At 53.1% G+C, this 21,240-nt stretch overlaps 1 protein-coding gene and 1 long non-coding RNA gene across 2 annotated transcripts in view; one reads left to right on the top strand and one right to left on the bottom strand.

The window, feature by feature from the left end:
- LOC112617174 (secretin receptor) overlaps positions 1-21,240 on the top strand; it is a 77,702-nt gene that overhangs the window by 29,035 nt on the left and 27,427 nt on the right. The window contains exons 3-4 of the mRNA XM_025373933.1: positions 11,439-11,546; positions 16,662-16,765. Of these exons, the coding sequence (XP_025229718.1) occupies positions 11,439-11,546; positions 16,662-16,765 (212 nt within the window). The remainder of the gene's footprint in view (positions 1-11,438; positions 11,547-16,661; positions 16,766-21,240) is intronic.
- On the bottom strand, positions 3,017-13,926 carry LOC112617176. Its single transcript, XR_003117863.1, has 2 exons — positions 13,420-13,926; positions 3,017-4,532 (listed from the first exon to the last, which is right to left on the bottom strand). It is a non-coding gene; the product is annotated as an uncharacterized LOC112617176 (long non-coding RNA).

The following is a 21,240-nucleotide window of genomic DNA, read 5'->3' as shown; positions in this document are numbered from 1 at the left end:
AGGAGCAGCTGGAAGCAGAGGAACATGAGGGCGTGTGATCAGCAGAGGCAGCAGCATGGATGCTGCAAATGTGCTTTAGCCCATGCACTCAGCCACTGTGCGAGGGACAGGGACAGAACAGACATCTCTCCCATAGTGTGAGCCTTTGCTTTCCCTCTACCTGACTGCACTTTCCCTCTGGCTCTGACTGCACTTGGGGAGCCAGACCATGGTCTTACGGCATTCATGGGGGCACCAAAGAGAGCCTTCTGATTTCCTGCTACCCCCAGCAACTGTGTCTGGGACAGGAAGAAGCAAGGCACCAACAAGGCCAGCCTGAGGTGCAGCCGAGTCGTGGGTGCCCCCCACCTCCTCTCCCCAAGGACAATGCCTGAAATTCCAATGACAGCAGCCCTATGAGATAGGGCCTAGAATGCGGAGCCTCTCGGGGGGCTGATGGTGAACTTTCGTTTACACTGAGAAGTAAGGGATGGTTATTTTAACACGAGATGTGTTTAAAATGTCCCACTGTTCTCCAGTGGTTCCAGGATGAGGCCCAGCTCCTGACGTGGCCCCTGTCCACATCTCCACCCCAAACACTGCCGATCAGCTCAACTCTCAACCAAACCGCTTGCAATTTCCTGCCTGTCCATTTCTTTCCTGCCTCCAGCTTTTGCACATGCAGACCCCTCTGCTACAACACCATTCTCCATCTTCTTCCCTCTGAAACCGCCCGTCTTTTCAGACTCCTCTAGGAATGATGTCTGAGTGTCCATAGCTCCTCTGGCCAAGTGAGTCACCCCGACTCCTGTAGGAGACTGTTTTTTTCTCCTCGCACCTCTGCACTGCACTGTAAACGTGTGTTTCCTGGACTGTCCCTGCCCCAGCCTGAGGCAGCAACAGTGTCGCCTTCCTTCTTCCCCAGTGTTTTTGACACAGGGCTTGCCAGACTGAGTATTCAGTGTGTGTTTGTTGACTGACTTACTGAGTGAATGAGGGCAGATACATGCCAGAGAGCAGGGAGAAAAGAGGAAGCAAAAGACCGCCAGCCCCAAGGAGAGAGTGGGAGATGAGATGGAGCCTTGGAGGCAGGCGAGGCCCCTGCAGAGGACACAAATGCCCCCAGCTGCCCAACTTGTCACAGATTAGCTGAGGCGAGCAATGTGGTCCTGGTCACCGGTGGAGGGATGCTCTCCAGGGTCTGGCTTTGGGGTAGAGAGGGGAGTGCCTGTTTTCTCTGGTCCTCCGCTACGGAGTGGTGAGCCGGCTCTGCCTGCCTCACTCAGGCCCTGACTAGTGACCATGCTGGCTGGGGTTCCTGCTCCCCTCTGGGCACTCGGAATTCCTGTTGGGCTGTCACAGTCGAGGAAGAGACTCTCCCCACCGTGGTGGGACAGGGTCTTCTGTGAGGCCGCTCACGGCTGGATCTGGTGAGATGAGCAGGGCTGCATGCCAGGCAGGAAGCAGACAGAGTCAGCCGGAGTCGGTGCCACTCTTCCTTTCTGGGGCTCTTGGGTAGAGGATTCTCCCCACTCCTCAATGTGCCCATTTTAAAGTGGGGAAGATAATCGGATCAACTTCATGACGCTGTTGTGGGGAATAAGTGAATTACTACCTGAAGAAGGCAGAAGCTCCTCTCACGGCCTCTGGCCCAGCCCTTTGGTGCAGCCAGGCTGACCACTGCCACGAATGGCTGGGGTCCAGTTAGGCGCTCAGCCCTGCCTGCGGGTGGTGCCTCTTCTGCGAACCTCTTGCCCAGTCACCTTACCAATGCCAAGTGCACATTCATATTACTCCAGGAAGTTGCACCCACGTCCATATCTCAATTCTGGGTTGACTGATCTGAGCAGAATCGGTCATCTTTCTTCCCTAAGGCTCCCCATGCAGTGCAACAGCCCTTTCTGCCAGGTCCTGACTGTGCATCCAGGGCCGAGAAAGCTCACTGGGGATTCCTGCTTGACTTCTGCCTCACACTCACTGGGGGCACCTGGGCAAGCCCTGACCACACCCCTCTCTTCCGGACCTTACTCTCCCTGAGAAAAGGGCTCCCCTGGCTTTGCAAGAGCTGCGGTGTCTGGCCAGGCCCTGGTGGCAGAATCAAGGAGGGCCGGCATGCAGGTGGGTGAAAGGGTGGCTCAGCTGACCCTTGCATCACAAACAGCTGTCACTGGGATCTGTTTTGCATATTGGCCTTCTGCAGTGTGCATTTAGGAAAGGGGATCTGTTACTTTGAAAACATGGTTTTAAAGCCCTAAAGATGTCCAAGGACTCTGCCTGCTGGAAAAGTCTTCAGGTCTGCCGCACTGAGGGGGTCAGAAGCCGGGGCCAAGGGCTCCATCTGGGACTGTGGAGCGGGTGTGATGTCTGAGGAAAAATCCCCTAAAAGACTAAGAGGAAAAATGGCCGAGGCCTAGATCTGGTGCCCAGGGGGCCTCTCTCAGCACCGAGGCTCTATCCTGGCACCCGTGTGGAGGAAGGGACTGCTGGGGCTCTCCGTTGAGGGTGCAGGATTAATGGTTAAGCTCCCTGGGGTAGAGGTTAATATTTGAACGCCAGACGAGTTACAGGAAACACCACTCAAGGAGCTGTCATCGAGCCCGCCACACTTATCACAAATAAAAAATTAACTCTTCAGCTATTCCGGGTTAGGTGGCCAAGGTCTTACTGGCATTTTGTGGGAACATTTCACGGTCACCCTAATAACTGCATGGCCCGCCCCACAGGGCTATTTATTACTTTGTTTACAGAAGTCAATACCCCCTCAGAGCTGGCTGGTGGAAGGGCCATGGCTCTCCCCAGGGAAAGAATGTACCAGAAGGACAATGTGGTGACATGAAAGGTGTGGGTTTGACAGTCAGACAGACCTGGGCATGTGTCCTGCTCTGTCACACAGGTGCTCTGTGACCTTGAGCAAGACGCTGGTCCTCTCGGAGCCTTAGTGTCCTTGCCTTCAAGTGGGGTCATGCCATCCCCTTTTTCTTCTTGTCTCTGCCTGCTGGTTGCCCACTCCCCAGAGCATGGGTGCAGGAAAACAGGATTTTTATTTTGTACCTTTTTTATTGAGGTGAAATTCACATAGCATGAAATTCACCATTTTAAAGTGAATAATTCAATGGCAGTTAGCACATTCATAATGCTGTATGCGGCCACCAGCTCTATCTCATTCCAAAATCTCTTCATCACCCCAAAATAAAATCCCTGTACCCATTAAATCATCATTCCCCTCCATCCCTCTCCCCAGCTGCTGGCTATTACTAATCTGCTTTCTGTCCCTGTGGATTTGCCAATGCTGGACATTCATATCAACGGAAGCATTTGCTATGTGACTTTTTGTGTCTGTCTGCATTTGCCGAGAATAATGTTCTTGAGGTTCATCCATGGTGTAGCATGAATCAGTTCTTCACGCGTGCTGGCTGTTAGTGCAGTTTTCTCTAACATTCCTAGCTCCTAGCTCCTTTCTGGAGTCTCCTGGCCCCCGATGCCCTCTGGCAGCCACACCCTGGACCATCCTCCACGGCTGCCCACAGCTCACCTCTGCCCATTCTTCCCTTGGCACCACTGATCTTGGCTCATTTTTCCAAAATACGTTAGCTTATGTTCGTATAACATTCTAGACAATTTAAATTTTTAGTTCTTAAAACAGCTGTGCAATAAGCACTATCATTACTCCCATTTCATAGATGAGAAAACAGTCTCCAAGCAGCCCAGGATCACACAGAGCTGAAACAGGACTCAGCTTTGCCATCCAGTCTAATCAAACACAGCACAACTGAGCTGTGAATGACTGATAACCTTACCCTCCCGAGATAAGGGTTTTCCATTAGAGAAAACAAACAAAAAAGACGAGATCGCTGCTGGCAATTAATCCTTAATTTGCTTGAAAGGTGGTGTGAAATGAAGAGCTTTAGATCAGGTGAGGAAGAGTTCTTCGGTGGATGAGGAGGGTTCCGTGAAGGTGGCACACACTTTGTGCAGTCTCTGGAAGGGGAAGGACTTAGCTCTCCGTGCTCAGAAGCTGGCCTGGGGCTGGCCTTCTGGACATAGATGGGCCAGCCTGCTCCAGAGAAGTGGCTGCTTGGTCTCAGGGCTGGAAGGGTTCTTCATCTCATCTAGTGCAGACTTCATTCAGTGTCTGATGCTCTTCCCAGTCTCCTAATTCCATGACTCCCTGCTTGAATACTTTCAGTGATGGGCACCTCATCACTCTCAAAAGAGTTCATCCCATCAAACAGCTTATGATTCCTGGTTCCAAGACTCTTTAGCTGTTTCTCCTGTGATGTGCTTTTAAATACCTTTGTTGCCCTGGGATTTCAGCTCCTCTAGCCCCATCCTGACCACAGCTCCTGTGTGTCCAGCCATCACAAATGACAGCGACACCTTCTCGACTTAAGACTGTAGGTCAAGCCATTAGCAAAGTTGAGGAAAACTCACCAGGCTGCCCCTTGGATGGCCTGGGGATGGGGCCAGGGCTGAGCCAAGAGAGGCAAAGGGAGACACCATGCAACTGGGAAACAGGCCGCTGTGCAGGAACTCATCCTAAGCCACTGTGGGTTCTGGGGAGGAGAAAGGGATGAGTGGGGGTGAGCAGGGGTGGAGGTGCCTGAGAGATGGATGCGGCAGTCCGTAGGCAGAGGAAAGAGCAAACACCAGCGGAACCAGAAGGTAGGAGAGGACAGACACAAGGGCAAGACAAAGAGCAGGTGTGGCTTCCCTGGTGACCCCATCAGCCGACGAAGTGAGCACCAGGGACATGGAGGGGTGTGAGTGGCCCAGTTCAGCATGGCCCAGCCTGGCCCCATGCCACTGCAGCCTGACACATTGCTCCAGAAATAGCCCCAGATTTTTATCAGGCCATCTGAGCTTATTTATAAATAGAGGACTGTAGGATGGAGGCTCCACGCCGGGTAGACAAACTCTCAGGCACTGTCCTGCCCTTTCAGATGGCCCTTCCCCTCTCTCAGCCCTCCCCCCACCCACCCAGACCTGCCTCTGGGGCCACCTCTGTATCCCTGTGGGCAGGCCAGAGGAAGCTGACATTGCTGGGTCTGCTTCAGACCAGGGGCTCCACAAATATAAAGACCACGAATCTTTACCTATAAACCCCTTTGGGTGAAACTAGAACTTTCTCCATTTTCTGACTTTAATTCTGATTGCATTCTCCTGGGATGGCAGACATTTCTGGATCTTCCCCTGCAGTTTTCCCAGGGGGCTAGAGATTCACGTAGCACCACCGTGTTCAGGGGGATCTCGCCTGCGGCTGACGCTGCTGTCAGTCACAGGTGGGGACTGGCAGGGCCATCTATCCTGGGCCACTGGCCCCTCCTGTGCTTTGCCGGGAGACATGGGCTCGGCAAGGCTGTGTGTGGTCTGCCCGTCTAGACCGGCCCTCACAGCCGTTTCTCCTCTGGGCCATCCCACCTCCTTAGGGCTGGCTGGGCAGCAGGGTATTTGCGCCCCTTCTGGAACCTTCCATGTCCCAACTCATCACTTCCCCTCCATCTCTGCCCAGCCTGTGGGAATTCTTGCTCTTTTTCTGTTTTTCCCAAGTGCTTTGACTATTCCAGAATACCTCTTCATCCCCCAGAGGCCTTTGGAAACCCAAGCCAAGTTTTCCTGCCTTTCTCTGTGACTTCAATCTGAAGAGGAAGGAGAGAGGAAAGGCAAAAAAACAAAAACCAAAAAAACAAAAACAAACAACAACAACAACAACAAAAAAAAAAAAACAGGAGAAGAAAAACAGAGATGGATGGATCAGAATGTATTCCACTGCACCCACGTATCATTTAATTCTCTCAAAAATCCTGGGAAATATTACTGTGCCCATTTTACAGATGAGGAAACTGAGGCTCACGGAGGTTAAGTGTCATACCCAAGGTAGGCTTGGCTCCAAAGCCCATTCTATCTCCACCACACCACCTCCCTCAACCTGGTATCCCATGCCGTCCTCCTGGGCCACGGGCACTGGGGCAGGCAGCCCCTCCTCCCCAGGCGGTGTTTGTGGGCTGGCATTGTCTTCTCTTGGTTCCCCACTGAAACTTCCCAGCCTTCCATCCCACCCCCTCCAGCCATCAGAGACAACAAGGGGTGGGGAGGTCTGCTCTTCACATGCTTTGGATGTGCCTGCCCACACAGCTAATGTATATTTCTTCTAGCCCTGGCTCTCCTGGGGCGGTGACCCCTCCCTCGTGGCTCAGTAAGTGTGGCACTATTGTGTGACAAAGCTCCCCCATCCGCTACCTCAATGAATGCTGCTCACCCCCGAGCCAGGCAGTGAACTGTGCTGCTCTGGAACTAAAACTGCCCAGGGTGACCCCAGTCCTGGGTTGCGTCCCTTCCCTGCCATGGCTGCCTGGGAAGGCCAGAGCCAGGACAGGTATCCGAAGCTAAGCCAGGAGCGCTCTCCCCTGCCTCCCATTCATGCTTGGCTTGGGGGACGGGGGAGTCCAAGAGTGGGGTCCGAGATGCTGCATTCAAAGCCTGGAGACAGTGCAAGGCAGTCTCCACAAGCACCGAGGAGGCCACAGGGACTGCCCGGTTCCCCCAAGCCACATTCCCTCCAGCCCGGCTATAGCCACATGCCTCCTGTACTATGGTTTCCTTCGCATGTTTTCCTTTCAATCAATGGACTTTTAAAACACTTAGCCTCATCCTAAACAACAGTAGCTATAAAATCACAGCTGTGATATGCTAGTTTTATAATGTTTCTAATACACATTAAATTTTCTTTTAAAAAGTGCAACTATGAAAAAATGTTCAACTATATACCAGCCAAAAGCACAGGCCGCCAGTGAGTGGTGAGCTCACCTCACGCTGGGAAACCCCGGGTCTGTTCTGTGCCTTCTGTGCCCAGATGGTGGAGCCAGGGCTGGAAGAGAGCAAGGCAGTGTCACTGGTTCTCAGGAAACGAGCAACGCTGTGTGGGGCTGGCAGTCAGGTCTTTTGCCACCGAGGCCAGCCTGGAGGAGGCAGCCTGTCCCAGACTGGCGAGATGGGAAGGCTGAGTGGGATCCCAGCTCCATTATCACCAGCTCTGGCACCCACACTTGTCACTTCCCCCTCTTGGAGCCTCAGCTCCCTCATCTCTGCTGTGGGGCAGTGACCCTACTGACCCTTGGGCTGCGGTCAACCTCAGCTCCGGGACGTGTGATGTGCATCCAGCACAGGCCTGGCATGGCCTGCCCCAGGCGTCCCTGGGGGCCCTGCCTGACATGACCCAAGTTAGGAAGCCTCTCAGACGTGCTGGCACCGTTCACATCTGTCTGGCCAACCAGCCAGACAGCCAGCCTGCGGCTGGTGCCTTGGCTGACCTGGCCAGTCCAGCCAGCGCTGAATCTGTTTTTCCCCAAGTGAGGCAAAGGTTCCTGCCTTTTTCCATGCTCTGGAAATGCCCCAGCTGCTTCCAACGCAAGAGAGGCTGACCCAAGCCGGCAGGGGAGCTGCAACTTGAAACGAGGCATCCTGCTGCCACCCTGAGAGGGCCGCATAGGGAAAGAGGGCCCCGGGTCAGCCTCCGCCTCCCGAAACTCCAGGTGCCAGGTTAGGTCAGCATGGAGACAAACAGTGGGCTGTCCGTAAAGGGTCCTCAGGACCGAGTCCCCACCCCACAGGCATATGGGTAGGCCCAGGGTTACCCGGCGGGCCTGCCGAGTTCCCGAGACCCTGCTCAGGCCCAGCCAGCAGCGTCCACAGCTGGAATGTGAACAGGCAGCCTCGGGATAGTGGCGGAGCCCTCCCTGGGGAGTGCGCAGCAGAGAGAAGCTCCCGCTCCTCCTCTTGCAGGTGAAGCTTCTGGAATATCCAAGGGGTTCCTCATCTCCCATATGCCTCCAAGGACACAGACCCCTGCTCCTTGGCCTCATAGATGCTTCCACTGTCCTATGAAAGCCCCGCCCACACACAGCCTTCTGTGTCCCTCTCCAATTCTACCACGCCCTTGCTCATGGCCGCCCTTGTGGTTCCTGGGACTGCCCCACCTCCAAAGCCCCCACAGCCATCCTGATTTCAGGACTGGGTTCCTTTCTGGGCCCTCCCACTTCTCCTCTCCCACTAGGGGGCTGGGCCTCTCTTCAGGGAGAAACAGGCCACACCTGCTGTGGCTTCCCCGCTCTAGGCCAGCATCCTCCCTGACCCAGGCCCTGGCCCTGCCCACCCTACCCTTCCCCACCCCCCCACCTCTCTCCAGTTCCCAGAGCCTGGCTTGAACAAGGAGGGCACTAGGCAGCTGGGGCCAGTGTCATCTGGAGACAGGTCAGGTGGCTGGAGGGCTGGGTGAAGACAGCTCTCATCCCCTCCATTCCCTGGCTGTGTGGCCTGGGAAACCACTTCCGGCTCTGCTTGATTGCCGCGTTTATGAAGTGGGGGTAGAGCCAGGCACCTCGGGAACTGGGGGGCACTGCCATGGGATTACATGAGCTCAAGTGTGGGACGCACAGGGCTCTTCCCCATCGGCACCACACCAGAGCTGGCAGGCCCTGAATGCAGAATGTAGAAGTCAACTGGGTGTCAAGGTGAAAGCCCGTTTACAAGGGATGCCTGGCGGGGACTGGTGCGGGAGGCAGCGGTTCCAGCTGGCGTCCCTTCATTCGTTCATCTGCTGTGTTTGCTGAGCACCTGTGCTATGCCTGGCCCATCATAGCCCCAGGAGCCTGCTGTCCTGGGCTCTCTGCCTGGTGGTGGGGGAGGCATCTGTACCCAGGCACCAAGGTGAAGACACAGCTGGCAGTGACCCCCACTGGTGGGTCTGTGACCGCCTGTCTCACTGCCTGTGAGTTACTCCTGGGAACCAGCGGTAGCGCTGAGCCTAGAAATGAGGAACGCTCAGCGGTGAGGAGCAGGGAGGCTCAGAGTGGAAATTCTCAAAGCAAGTCCTGGAACCGCTGCAGCAGCGTCTTTGGGGAATTCTTAAAATGCAGATTCCTGGGTCTGGCCTCACAAGGAGGATCTGGGGCCTAGAGATCTGCATATCTCTGACGGGCACCCAGCTCATTCTGACGTAGACTGGAGGCTCACGCTTCTGCAATGGGACAGGTCGCCAGGCAGATTTCACTTAGAGGGGATGACGGGGTCAAGGACACTATGGATGCTCTGGGTCTGGTCAGATTCATGCCTGAAAATAGATTCTTGCTCCTTAAAAAGCTGAGCATTTGCCATCTGGGTACTCCCGCGACATCTGCACACCGCATCCATCGCCCAGTCCCCAGAGCTAAGGATTGCCACCATTCAGGAGACCCAGCCTAGTCCAACCTCCTGAGTCCAGATGAGAAAGGAACAGGCCTGGGGAGGCCAGTGGGAAAGGGGTTGCCAGTCCCAGTGCCTGCTCCAGGCAGGCTTTTGAGGTGGGCTTTGAGCTCTTCCTCTGGATAGCCTCAGGAGGGAGGGGCTGGTCCTCCCAGAAGAGACAAGCAAGCGAGCAGGGCAGCTGGCAAGGTGGGGCGGGCCTGGAGCCCGGGTCAGCCGACTCGAGTCCTGGCTCTTTCTTTTTGGGCTCTGCCCTGTGCCACGTTCCCCAAACTGGAGGACCACTGACTGCGGCTCGCCTCATGGGTGTCCCTCAGCTCATTTCCAGCCGCTTCCAAGCCTGGCCCCAGCGATGACCTCTCAGAGGGCACGGGGAACAGAAATCTGTCGCAAGAAGCAGTTTCCCTGCGTGGCTGCCCTCGGATCAACTTTGGGAGAATTGGTGGGTGGTTACGTGAAATGATGTCTTAAAAGACAGTACAGTCACAGCTCACACACAAATGTCAAAAGAATACCTGCCGAACAGCTTGTTTAATTTGTGAGGGAGTCAGTAAGATCTTATCACTGGTTCATAGAATTCAAAGTACCTGATATGGTTTGGCTGTGTCCCCACTCAAATCTCATCTTGAATTGTAGCTCCCAGAATTCCCGTGTGTCATGGGAGGCACCTGGCTGAAGGTGATCGAATCTTGGGGGCAGCTTTTTCCCATGCTGTTCTTGTGATAGTGAATACGTCTCATGAGATCTGGTGGTTTCATAAAGGGGAGTTTCCCTGCACGTGTCCTCCTGCCCACTGCCATGTAAGAAGTCCCTTCGCTCTTTCTTCGTCTTCCGCAGTGATTGTGAGGCCTCTCAGCTATGTGGAACTGTGAGTCCATTAAACCTCTTTCCTTTATAATTACCCAGTCTCAGGTATGCCTTTATTAGCAGCATGAAAACGGACTAATACAGTACCGTACCTATAAGACAGAATGGTAATATGAATTTACAAATAGATGCAAAGCTGGCTGAATACACAGGGAAGGAAGTGAAATTAATCGTATTTCAACTGGACAATAATTATTGTGCCTATGGACGAGAATCATTTGCATTGCTGCCAATCATCTAGAAGTTACAGAGTTGCAGAAAAGCTCGAAGACAACAAAAGACCTGGCACCCCATTGAATCAGATAATACAGAAAGCTGTACTTAGACAATGCCTAGTTTTGCACTGAAAACACCTAGTGATTTTTTTTTATTCATCTTAAAGTCTTTCAGTTTTCAGAAGTGGGCCACACATCTAGCTCTGAGCTTCCTAGCAGCCAAATCAAAGAAGAAACCAGCTTCAAATGCAGTGTCTATGTATACTAGCTGTTCACAATAAGTTCAGCTTCTCACTGCATTGAGACCAGATTCTTCTTCCAGGAGGGGCCTCATCAAGGGAACTCAAGTGATGTAGAAAGCAACATCCTCAATAATATTCTTGCTGCAAATAAGTGGTGACCCTTGTGGAGCTGTGTCCATAGGCCAGGGCAGTGGCTCTGAGTGTGGTCCCAGGACAAACGGCATCAGCATCACTTGGGAACTTGTTAGAAATGCAGATACTCAGCCCCCACCCCAGACCTACTGAGCAATCTGTGTTTTAATAATCCCTCTGGGTGATGCTAATGCAAGCTGAAATTTGAGAACCGTGGGACAAGAGTTCTCAACCCTGCAGTCAAACGTTAGAATTACCTGGAAGGCTTTTAAAGGACATGATGCCTGGGCCCACCCAAACCAATTCGTGCAGGATCCCTGTGTGCCACACCGGCTATGTCTATTTCTAAAGCTCCCCAGGTAGTCGTACCATGCAGCTAGGAGGGACGCCCACTGCTGCTTAGTCGTTTAATGCAAACTGATTGGCCAACAGATGTGCCATCTGCTCCAGAGAAATCCAGACCTGCACTTGCAAAGCTTATAGGAGAGGGTGCCTTTCTTCTTTCCTTCTTCCCTTCCCTTTCTCACTTTCTTCTATCTTCAACACTGAGCACTACCATGTAGATGGCAGAGTCCAAGGGCCCGAAGAGGAAAAGGTGCATTAGACACTATTGGTTCCTGATCCTGAGGAGTCAGCACCTACTGGGAACTTTGGAAGTAGTCTAATGGGAATTCCAGGCAGGCGAGGGTGTCGGTGATGTGGACAGCATGGTAGGGCAGCCCTCAGTCCATCCCCCATCCTTGTCTGATGCTGCTTTTCTTGGCAGGTTGTGAGGGGATGTGGGACAACATAAGCTGCTGGCCCTCTTCTGTGCCGGGCCGGATGGTGGAGGTGGAGTGCCCGAGATTCCTCCGGATGCTCACCAGCAGAAATGGTAAGCACTCAGCCCATGGGGCCTGGCGGAGAGGCTAGGGGGTGGCCCTCTGGGTGGGGCCTCAGCTTAGAGGCAGGAGGCCAAGGAACCTTCTCTGAGGACAAGTATGGGTACAATGATGGGGGGAGATCACTGCAAAGAATTCGAAGCCTTGCTTGGGAATGTGGGGTGGACTCAATTCTCAGGGTCTCAAGCAAGGGGGCGGGAGGCAGTGCACTGGGGAAGGCAGTAAGGGAGCCAGCCTGGGCCTGCTTCTGTCTTCCCCAGGCCCTTCCGTTAGGAGCTCTCTTCCTTCCTTCCATGTTTCTGCCCCCTTAGCAACTAGGGGCCTTGTTCCAGTCCCCATGTCTGGATCCCCTCCTGGCAGTGGCAGGCTCCCTAATGGCCTGGCCTTCCAGAATTCTTCCTTCCTCTGTCAGGCCCTGCTGAGAAACTGGCTCCCTGGGAGCCCCTGGCCTCCTGGAGCAGGGGGTTCTCTTACCCGAGGACAACTGCAGTTTTAAGAATTTTCCTAGTTGACTCACATTGATTAGAAGTCGACCATGCACTGGGCATTTTTATATTAACACATGGGCTCATTTAGTCACCATAAACCGCCCTGCAGATCACAGGCCTTTTCCCTTGATCCGGTAAAGGGTAATAATAACAGGAACTGAGGAAAGCTGTGCAGCTGCCCCTCTTTCCTGGTCCATGCAGGACAGGAAAGCTGCCTGATGAAGCCTGAACAAGAACAGGTGATTTAACACTAAAACCCACCAGCCTTTCAAAGTCAGGCAAGGCAAAGATGACCATGGGTCAGAGACTGTGGGAAGGCAGTGGAGATTCTTCTCACCATAATTCTGCTGTACATATGCACATGTGTGCACACTCACACACATATCTGGGGAACATGCTGCTCCCTCGAAGCCTCACTCAACACCCTATGCTATGGGAATTGGGGAGGTTGAGGTAGACAGGCTTGAACCCCACTCCTCCACTTCCTGGCTTGGTAGTACTGGCTGCTGTAACAGACAATGCCCCATATCTCAAAGCCTTGGTGCAAATTTGTCCACAGAAAGTCCAAAACAGGCCGGGTGCGGTGGCTCACGCCTGTAATCCCAGCACTTTGGGAGGCCGAAGTGAGTGGATCTCCTGAGGTCATGAGTTCGAGACTAGCCTGGCCAACATGGTGAAATCCCATCTCTTCTAAAAATACAAAAATTAGCTAGGCGTGGTAGTGCACACCTGTAATCCCAACTACTCAGGAGGCTGAGGCAAGAGAATCACTTGAACCTGGGAGGCTGAGATTGCAGTGAGTGGAGATCGTGCCACTGCACTCCAGCCTGGGCGACAGAGTGAGACTCTGTCTCAAAAACACAAAACAAAACAAAACAAAACAAAACAAAAAACAAAAAACCCCCTCCAAAACAGGAAACAGGTGTTTCTGATGAGCATGCAGCTCTCCTCCACAGGGTGAGTCCAGCACCCCACACCTCACAACTGTGGCGTTACGCAGTTTCCAGGCTGACTGGCAGAGGGGAAAGGACCCTGAGGACCACATGGCAGAGGTTCATAAGGGGCCGGCCTGGGAAGGACCCCACTCTGCCCACATTCCTTCAGCTAGAACTCAGTCACATGGCAACATCTAACTGCAAGGGACTTGGGGAAATGTCTTTTAGCTGGGTGCCAGTCAGCCCCAGGATCCAAGTTGCTCACTGTTGCTAAACCTCAGTTTTCTTGACTATAAAATGGGGAAAATAAATAGACCTGCCCTGTAAGGCTGTGTTTGGAAATAAATTTTGTCCTTTCTCCCCTACTCCTCTCCCTTCTTTTCCTTTTTCTCCTTCCCACCTTCCTTCCCCCACCCCTGCCACACACACCCCTGCAAGCTTACCAACTTTACCTGCCAGCGTGGCCCCTCCATGCCTGCCTCTGGGGTCCTGGGAGCTCAGGACACAGGAGATGAGTCCAGATGTGGGGGACCTGGAGCCCCAGGCGGGTCAGGTGCAAGGTCAGGCCCAGACTCGGCTTTCTGACTCCCGTGCAGTGCTCCTCCACAGCTGACAGGGTTTTTCTCCTGATGGAAAGGACTGGAAGCTCTTCTCCTTTACAGCCCTCCCTTTTCAGCCTTCCCAGAGCCACAGTGCCTCCGCCTCCCCCAGCACGGTCCCTTCTGCCCTTCTGCAGAGGGGACAGGCAGAGCTGGTGCTCACGGCCGCAAAGGGACCAGGTGCCAGTCCTGTCACATTTTTTCTCAATTAATTGCTTGAACCCCTCCCTGCCTCATTACGTAAAGGCTCAGTGTCTCCCTCTTGAGGCTCCCCCACCCTTAGATTGCTCATGGTCCACCGCAGGAAGCTCAGGGGGTCCGCATAACGTGAGGATGGAAGCTGGGGTCCTGTGCAGACTCTGCTGCAGTTTCTTCTCGCCGCCACATGGTGTCGCTGTGGGGCTGCAGGGCCACTCCAAAGGCCTGACTATTGGGCTCTGGGCTCGCTCCAAGGTGGTGGGGGCCACGTTGTTCATACCCAGCCTCGGGGTGGGTGGCCCAGAGCACAGGTCAACACCTGTCTGGCCTCAATTTGTCACCAAGAACTCCCACCCACTCCACCTTCCTCCCCATAGATCTACTTCTGGGTCTGATTAGACCCCTGCCCCTTCATCTCCCAGCAGGAAGGCAGGCTTCCCCAGGTGGTGCCCCCAACCCTAACCCCAGGGGGAGCGCCCAGTGAGGACAAGGTGCTCTGGAAAATGAATTAATTTTCCTTCGGGGCACCTACTACATGGGTCCTGACGGGGGGGTGGGGTCCATGTGACTGGAGAAACCGCAGGCCGATTCTGCCCCCAGATGTTTCCGTTCATGCCCGGCCTAGAACACCCCCTCAAGGGTGTGTTCCTTTGATTCTGAAAAGGACGCTGGTCTTCCAGAGTTCCTTATCAAAAGACACATTTCCCCAGCGGTGTCCCCTTGGCCCTCTTTCTCTTCCTACTTAGTGAGGATCTGGCCTTAAAGCAGTCATGTTTTCCAACCTAATTAGGGTCCCGGAGCCTTTTGAAAATCAGATAAAAGCTTTGGACTGGCATTCCCCAAACTGCATATATATATATATATGCACAAACATCCTTTCGGGTTCCCCTGTGGTGCACACTGGCCTGTGCCCGGTTAAGGTTCCCTTACCTATTAGGAATTCAGCCCTGGGGAAGTGGGGAGGCAGCTCCTCTGCAGCTCTGCAGAGTGGAAGGCGGGGGCCCTGCCCTGTTAGCAGCTCTGGGCACCTGACCTGGGTCACATGCAGCATCTGTCTTGGGAGTCCTGCTGGGTCAGTGAGGAGAGGGCCCCAAATAGGCAGGCCTGCTGCCCTGGGCGAGCCCACAGGGAACCCGGTCTCTAGGCATGCACTGCCTGATAACCTTCGATTCTGGCCTTGGGGGAGTTTGTGTTCCCTTAAATCGCCTTCCCGTCCACCCAGCCTAAATTTGACCACCGTTGTTTCCCATCTGACAACCTAACTCCCTTGATTTAATTCCAGAAACCTCCCCACCCCTCCCCTAAATTCCAAGATTCCAAGCCCCACCCACTCCTGCCTATTTTAGAAAGGCCAAAAAGAGAGGGGAATGATGCCTCGGTGCCCGCTCTGTGCCTGGCACCAGCCTGGGCATTTTCCGTGTGCTCTCATGTTCCCTGCTCACTCTTGCAGTGTGGGTGATGATTTTGTGGCACAGAGAAATGACGCACCGAAGGTCACACAGCGACCAACAGGCTGCACTGGGTTTCAAACTCAGATCTGGCTGCTTCTAAACCTGGGCTCCAGGCCTCCTGAGGCTTCACAGGGCAGGCATGCCCAGATCTCAGGGGACACGGTTTCCTGGTACTAACACTGCCTCTGAGACTTCAGGAAGAGGGCCCGGTGGGAGGGCAGAACAGTGACGGCATACACTGTGGCTGGGCACCATAACTCAATTCTGGGCCCTGATGTTCTGGCCTGTAAAATGGGCAGCAGCACCTCCCTCAGTGGGGCACTGTGAGGATTAGACCTTAAACCCTGTGAGCCAGGGGCCCAGTCCCTGGGGTCTGTGTAAAGAAGCATGCCACGCTCAGTGAGAGCAAAGGGGTGGCAGGGCTCCCACCCACAGGACTCGGCCATCAGCACCGTGCACGCTGCAACGCCTACACCGAACCGAGCTGGGGAGCCAGATCCCAGCCCTCCTTGGCAGCTTAGAGTACAGAATGCAGCCGGGCCATTCTGCCCGAGGAGGGAAACTCCTCAGGGTGGCCTTCCAAGACTTCCTTCCTGGCTGGTGGCTCCCTTCCGCAGGCTGGGCTCCTGCTGTAAAAGCTCCAGTGGGGAAGCGTTCTTCTCTTCCCTAGGAGAAGAGTTCAGGGCAGGCTCTTCATCCCCATTCAGTTTGCCTTTCTGTCCAGCCAGCCAGCCCGCATTTGATAAGCAGAGGCTCTGGGCCAGGCACTGGGGAGGCGGGGAAACCACGGCCCACGTGGTGAGAGGGCCCAGCATGTGGCCTCGTGCCAGGGGTGGGGGGCAGTGAGCAGCTGAACTGGAGGACTGTGGTGGTCTCACGATCTATTATGCAGAGAAATGCAGAGGGGTGGCCTACAGGTCATGGCTGAAGGACCCTCCACCCTTCCGTGAGGGGCGCTGCCTGGAGGGGTTCATCTCAATGGCACTCTGGTGGGTTTCAAATGGCTGCATGAGCAGGGCGTGAAGTTCCATTTAAAACAGAACTTCCGTGGAGCAAGATGAGTAAAAATAAGAGCCTAAGAAAAAATCACGATGGGAGTGGCCAGGTGCTGGGCAGCCACCACAGATTCTCCGGGGGACCCGCCTGTTAACCGGCGGCAGGGTCTGGGGTCAGGAGCAGCACCCGGCTGGGGTGAGAAGGGGGATTGGCACGTGGTGTGTGCTTAAGAGCGTGGGCTCTGGAGCCCGAGCCCCAGGGTTCAAATCACTTTCCCCCTATTCACTAGGGTATGGTTTTGGGGCAAGTTCTGGAACTGCTGTGTGCCTCAGTTTCCACACTATAAAGTGGTTGTAGCAGCTCCATGTTACAATAGATGTTACTGTGAAAATCACAGTGCCTGGGCCCACGGCTCACCTACAGGATTCTTGGCACCCACAGGTTCCTTGTTCCGAAACTGCACACAGGATGGCTGGTCAGAAACCTTCCCCAGGCCTAATCTGGCCTGTGGTGTTAACGTGAACGACTCTTCCAATGAGAAGCGGGTAAGCCTGTCAACCTCCACCACACAAACCCGCGGACAGGAACCTGTGGGGTGAGGAGGCCCTGGGAGAGGACAGGGTGGCACAGGCCTGGGACAGTGGTCAGGATGTAAGGGCTGCCCCCTGTCCCCCCGCCTCCTACTCGCACAGCTGTCAGTGGGTCTGCCTCACTGCCCTGGTCTATCAACCCGGAGATGAGGGTTAGGAGGACCCCAGGCACAGGTAGGAACTGTCACATACCACCGCGAGACTGGAGGTGCTGTTTCATTCAACTGAAAGAGACACTAACATGGTGGCTAAATGCTCAGAGCCAGGCTGGTGCGTCTGAATTCTGACCTTGACCTTAGTGGGGCTGGGGAAGATTTAATCACAATGTGCCTCAGTTTCTTCATCTGGGAAATGGTGTTGATAATGCTGACAACGTAGGCTTGTCAAGAGAACTAAGTGAATTAATATATGTGCATGCTGAGATGGGTGCCTGGTCACAGTAAGTGCGCGGTAAATGTTTGCTTTTGGCTGGGTGTGGTGGCTTACACCTGTAGTCCCAGCACTTTGGGAGGATGAGGTGGGAGGATTGCCTGAGGCCAGGGCAACATAGTGGGGTGACATAGTGAGACCCTGTATCTACAAAAAATGTTTAAGAATTAACTGAGCGTGGTGGTGCGTGCCTATAGTCCCAGCTACTCAGGAGGCTGAGGCAGGAGGGTCGCCTGAGCTGGGGAGTTCGAGGATGCAGTGAGCAGTGATTGTGTCGCTGCACTCTAACCTGGGCGGTGGGGGACAGAGTGAGACCCTGTCTCTTAAAAAAAAAAAAAAAAAAAAGTTTACAGCATTCGAAAGAGTCTCCTGGCTGATAAGCAAGGAGGGAGTCTGGCTGCAGAGCTACCCGAGCTGAGAGGATGCTGCCTTCAGCAATCGGCTGACCTTTTCTGGGGACCTCCAGAGTCTTCCTCTGAGGGTGGCCATCAGGGCCCTGTCTGGGCTCAGCTCACTCTGCATCACTGTCCTTTCCCAGGATGGCCCTGTCTCTCAAATCTCATACACACCATGCCATCCTGCCTGCCACCTGGGCCTTTGTCCCTGTTAGGGCCCCTTGCCTGGAGAGCACTTTCCTCCTCTCTTTTCCTTCTTGATTCTTATACATCCTTCGAGACTCCACTCGAGCCCATCAGTGCCAGCCCTTTCTTCCCCTCCCCACGGGAAGGGCTCCCTTAGAGCTCGGCGGTGGCCTCCAACTATTACCTACCATGTTACACTAAAATGATCAGCGTGTGCCACACGCCTCCACCTCCCTCACTACAATACACGCTCCTCAAAGGCATTCATTCACTCCGCTCACTGAGGACCTGCTGTGAGCCAGGGCTGGGTCTGGGCAAAATCATGGTGACAAATCAGAGAGTCTTGTTCGTTTCCAGGTCCCAGTGCCCAGCACAATGCTTGGCACCTATGGGGGCCCAGTAAATATTTGCTGTGCACTTAAACATCTACTGAGTGCCTTCCTGGCTGGTGGCTAGTATGAAATCCTCAAAATAACCCTGTACATTCATTGTTTTTCTCACTTTGCAGAAGAGGAAACTGAGGCTCAGGGATTAAGGAACATGCTTATAAAGTAGTGGAGGTAGGATTTAAACCGAGTCTAGCTCCAAAAGCGCCAGTGCTCCATCCTCTGTCTTCTGATGCCTCCCCATAAGGTGTGTGTCCCTCCAAGGAGTACACTTTCAGCAGGTCCCATTAGCTAAACTTCCTAGAAGGAATATGGGCAAGCTTCGCTTGTCCCTGGGAGGGTAGGGTGAGGTTATGGGAGAAGGCACGGGTGGAGAGTGGCAGAATTCAAGGAGAAAGGAGGAAGTTGGGCAGCAGAGCACACCCTCTTCTGCATTTCGCAAAGACCCCTCTCTCTATAGCGCATCAGCCTTGCTCTACGTGAAGAAGGACCAGCTCCAAGAGAGAGGATGCAGTTCCTCCCTTCCCAGGGCTTGTCATCCCGTTGGGAACATACATGAGGTCTTCAGATCTGGTCAGAGTGGGATGATTTAATGAGATTCGACAAGGAGTGGGCACTTGTGGTCCTGGAGGGATGGTGAGTGGGCTCTGTCTTTTGCAGAGGAACAGTTCTATCATCGATTTGTAGGAAGAGAGGGGACTTATTTGTATCAAATTTGTAAAATCCATAAAACTAAAAGGAATGGTATCTTGATGGGTGGCGGGATGAAGGTTCGTAAGAAGGCTTTGTCCTGCAAATAGCACGCATTTCTAACTGGTTTAATAAGCACATGTGGCTTGCGTAACTGGAAATGCAGAGAATGGGCTTCAGAAGCAATCAGGTTGAGGGAGGTTGAGGCTGCAGTGAGCCATGATTGTGCTACTGTACTTCAGCCTGGGTGACAGAGTGAGACTCTGTCTCAAAAACAAACAAACAGACAAAAAACTAAGGACCAAAGGTCACATGAAACCTCCAGGGAGCAAGGCTGTTTCTGGATGGCTGAGGCCTTATGGTTCCTGCCTTACAAGGCAGAAACGGGTCTACATGAGAGGCGGGCTGGTCACCTGGCAGGCAATGGCCACAGCCGCAGGACAGTGCAGAATCTTCTGCCTGACCCCACCCTTGTCACCCTGTGCCTTTTCAGGCTCTTGCAGGCTGATCTGGGCATCCCCAGGAGTGAGGCTGATGCCCTCCGCAATGCGGCTCATCTGTAGATGGCGAGATTATAGGTTAACACAGTGGTCCTCAATTTTTTGACATTTCACAGGTCTTTGATGTCCCAAAGCCCAGGAACCACTAATTCAAAGCAACCCACTGCCCTTCAAGGGTCTTCCTCTCATCCTTGAGAGGTGACTCCTGGCTCTCAGGAGAGCAGTTACATCAGTGAGCAACTCAGTGTCACATGGTAGCCTTCCCATCAAAGGCTACCTCCTGCTGTCAGAAAATTTTCAGTTGGCCGGGCGCGGTGGCTCAAGCCTGTAATCCCAGCACTTTGGGAGGCCGAGGTGGGTGGATCACGAGGTCAGGAGATCGAGACCATCCTGGCTAACACGGTGAAACCCCGTCTCTACTAAAAGCAATACAAAAATAAATAAATAAATTTAAAAAAACCTAGCCGGGCGAGGTGGCAGGTGTCTGTAGTCCCAGCTACTCGGGAGGCTGAGGCAGGAGAATGGCGTAAACCCGGGAGGTGGAGCTAGCAGTGAACTGAGATCCGGCCACTGCACTCCAGCCTGGGCGACAGAGTGAGACTCTGTCTCAAAAAAAAAAAAAGAAAAAGAAAAAAAGAAAATTTTCCGTCACCCCGAGTCAAAAATCTACCTCCTTTCTGGAAACTTCCCCCAACTGGAGCTCACACATGAGGGCCAGCCGGCCCTTCTTCTACATGTCATTCAGTCTGACACTTTTCTCCTCTAAGTGTGTATTTTTCCCCTCTAGGTGTCATGGACCCAGTTTTTTCTTGTACTCTTCAGATGACACAATCACCCTCCTCCAGAAATACTTCAGTTTATTAATGTGACTCTTAAAATAACATGCCCAGCCTCTCCAAACCTTCCCATGTGGCCAGCTGCCCACAGCACTCCATCAGTGTAACTGAGAATAGAGCTAATTTTTGAGCTATTTCATGCCTCAGAATTCATACCATCTCAAACTGCTGACTCATTTTGAAGGAGGATGGTGGGGTGGGGACAAATTAAAATGACCATACACTGAGTGTTTCCTACATGCCAAGGCATTGTCTAGGTACTCTATCTGACACTGTATTTGTTCTTCCAACAAGTCTGCAAGGTAGATACTGTTATTCCCATTTTGCAGATGAGGCATATGAAGCTCAAAGGAGTTAAATAATTTTCTCAAGGTCACACAGCTGGTGAGTCACAGTCCAGGTTTGGAACCCTTGTCTCCTGGCTCTGAAGCCTGTGTTCTTTCTCTACAGTACACTGCGTGACACCATGGAGCTTGGGTCTTTCTAACCTCAAGGTTATCTTCCCATGAAGACTGTCAGCCAGGTTTCCCCTATTTTATTCTTGTGCCTTCTTAAAACATTAATTACCCTTTTCTTTTGGTTATAAATAGCCCTTATCTACTGTAGAAAAAGTAGAAGTATAGAAAAATCATAAAAGAAAATAACAAGTCTATTTGCAAGCCTATAATACAAAGTTAACCACTGTTAACATCGACCATATCTCTTTACAATCTGGTTTCTCTGTACGTATGAGATTGAAACACATGGAATGGCTGATATTCAATTTTTAAATTTTCTTTATTTTTTGTGTTGATATTCAATCATTTTTGATCTACAAAAAAGGTAATTTCATATAGTTCTTTTTAAAATGTATTTTTTTTTTTTTTTTTTTTTTGAGACGGAGTCTCGCTCTGTCGCCCCGGCTGGAGTGCAGTGGCCGGATCTCAGCTCACTGCAAGCTCCGCTTCCCGGGTTCATGCCATTCTCCTGCCTCAGCCTCCTGAGTAGCTGGGACTACAGGGGCCCGCC

The sequence above is a fragment of the Theropithecus gelada genome, unplaced genomic scaffold (assembly GCF_003255815.1).
Source record: "Theropithecus gelada isolate Dixy unplaced genomic scaffold, Tgel_1.0 HiC_scaffold_15884, whole genome shotgun sequence".
In the NCBI taxonomy this organism is placed as follows: Eukaryota; Metazoa; Chordata; class Mammalia; order Primates; family Cercopithecidae; genus Theropithecus; species Theropithecus gelada.
Note: the sequence above shows the minus strand (reverse complement) of the source record. Positions and strands in the feature narration are given on the sequence as shown.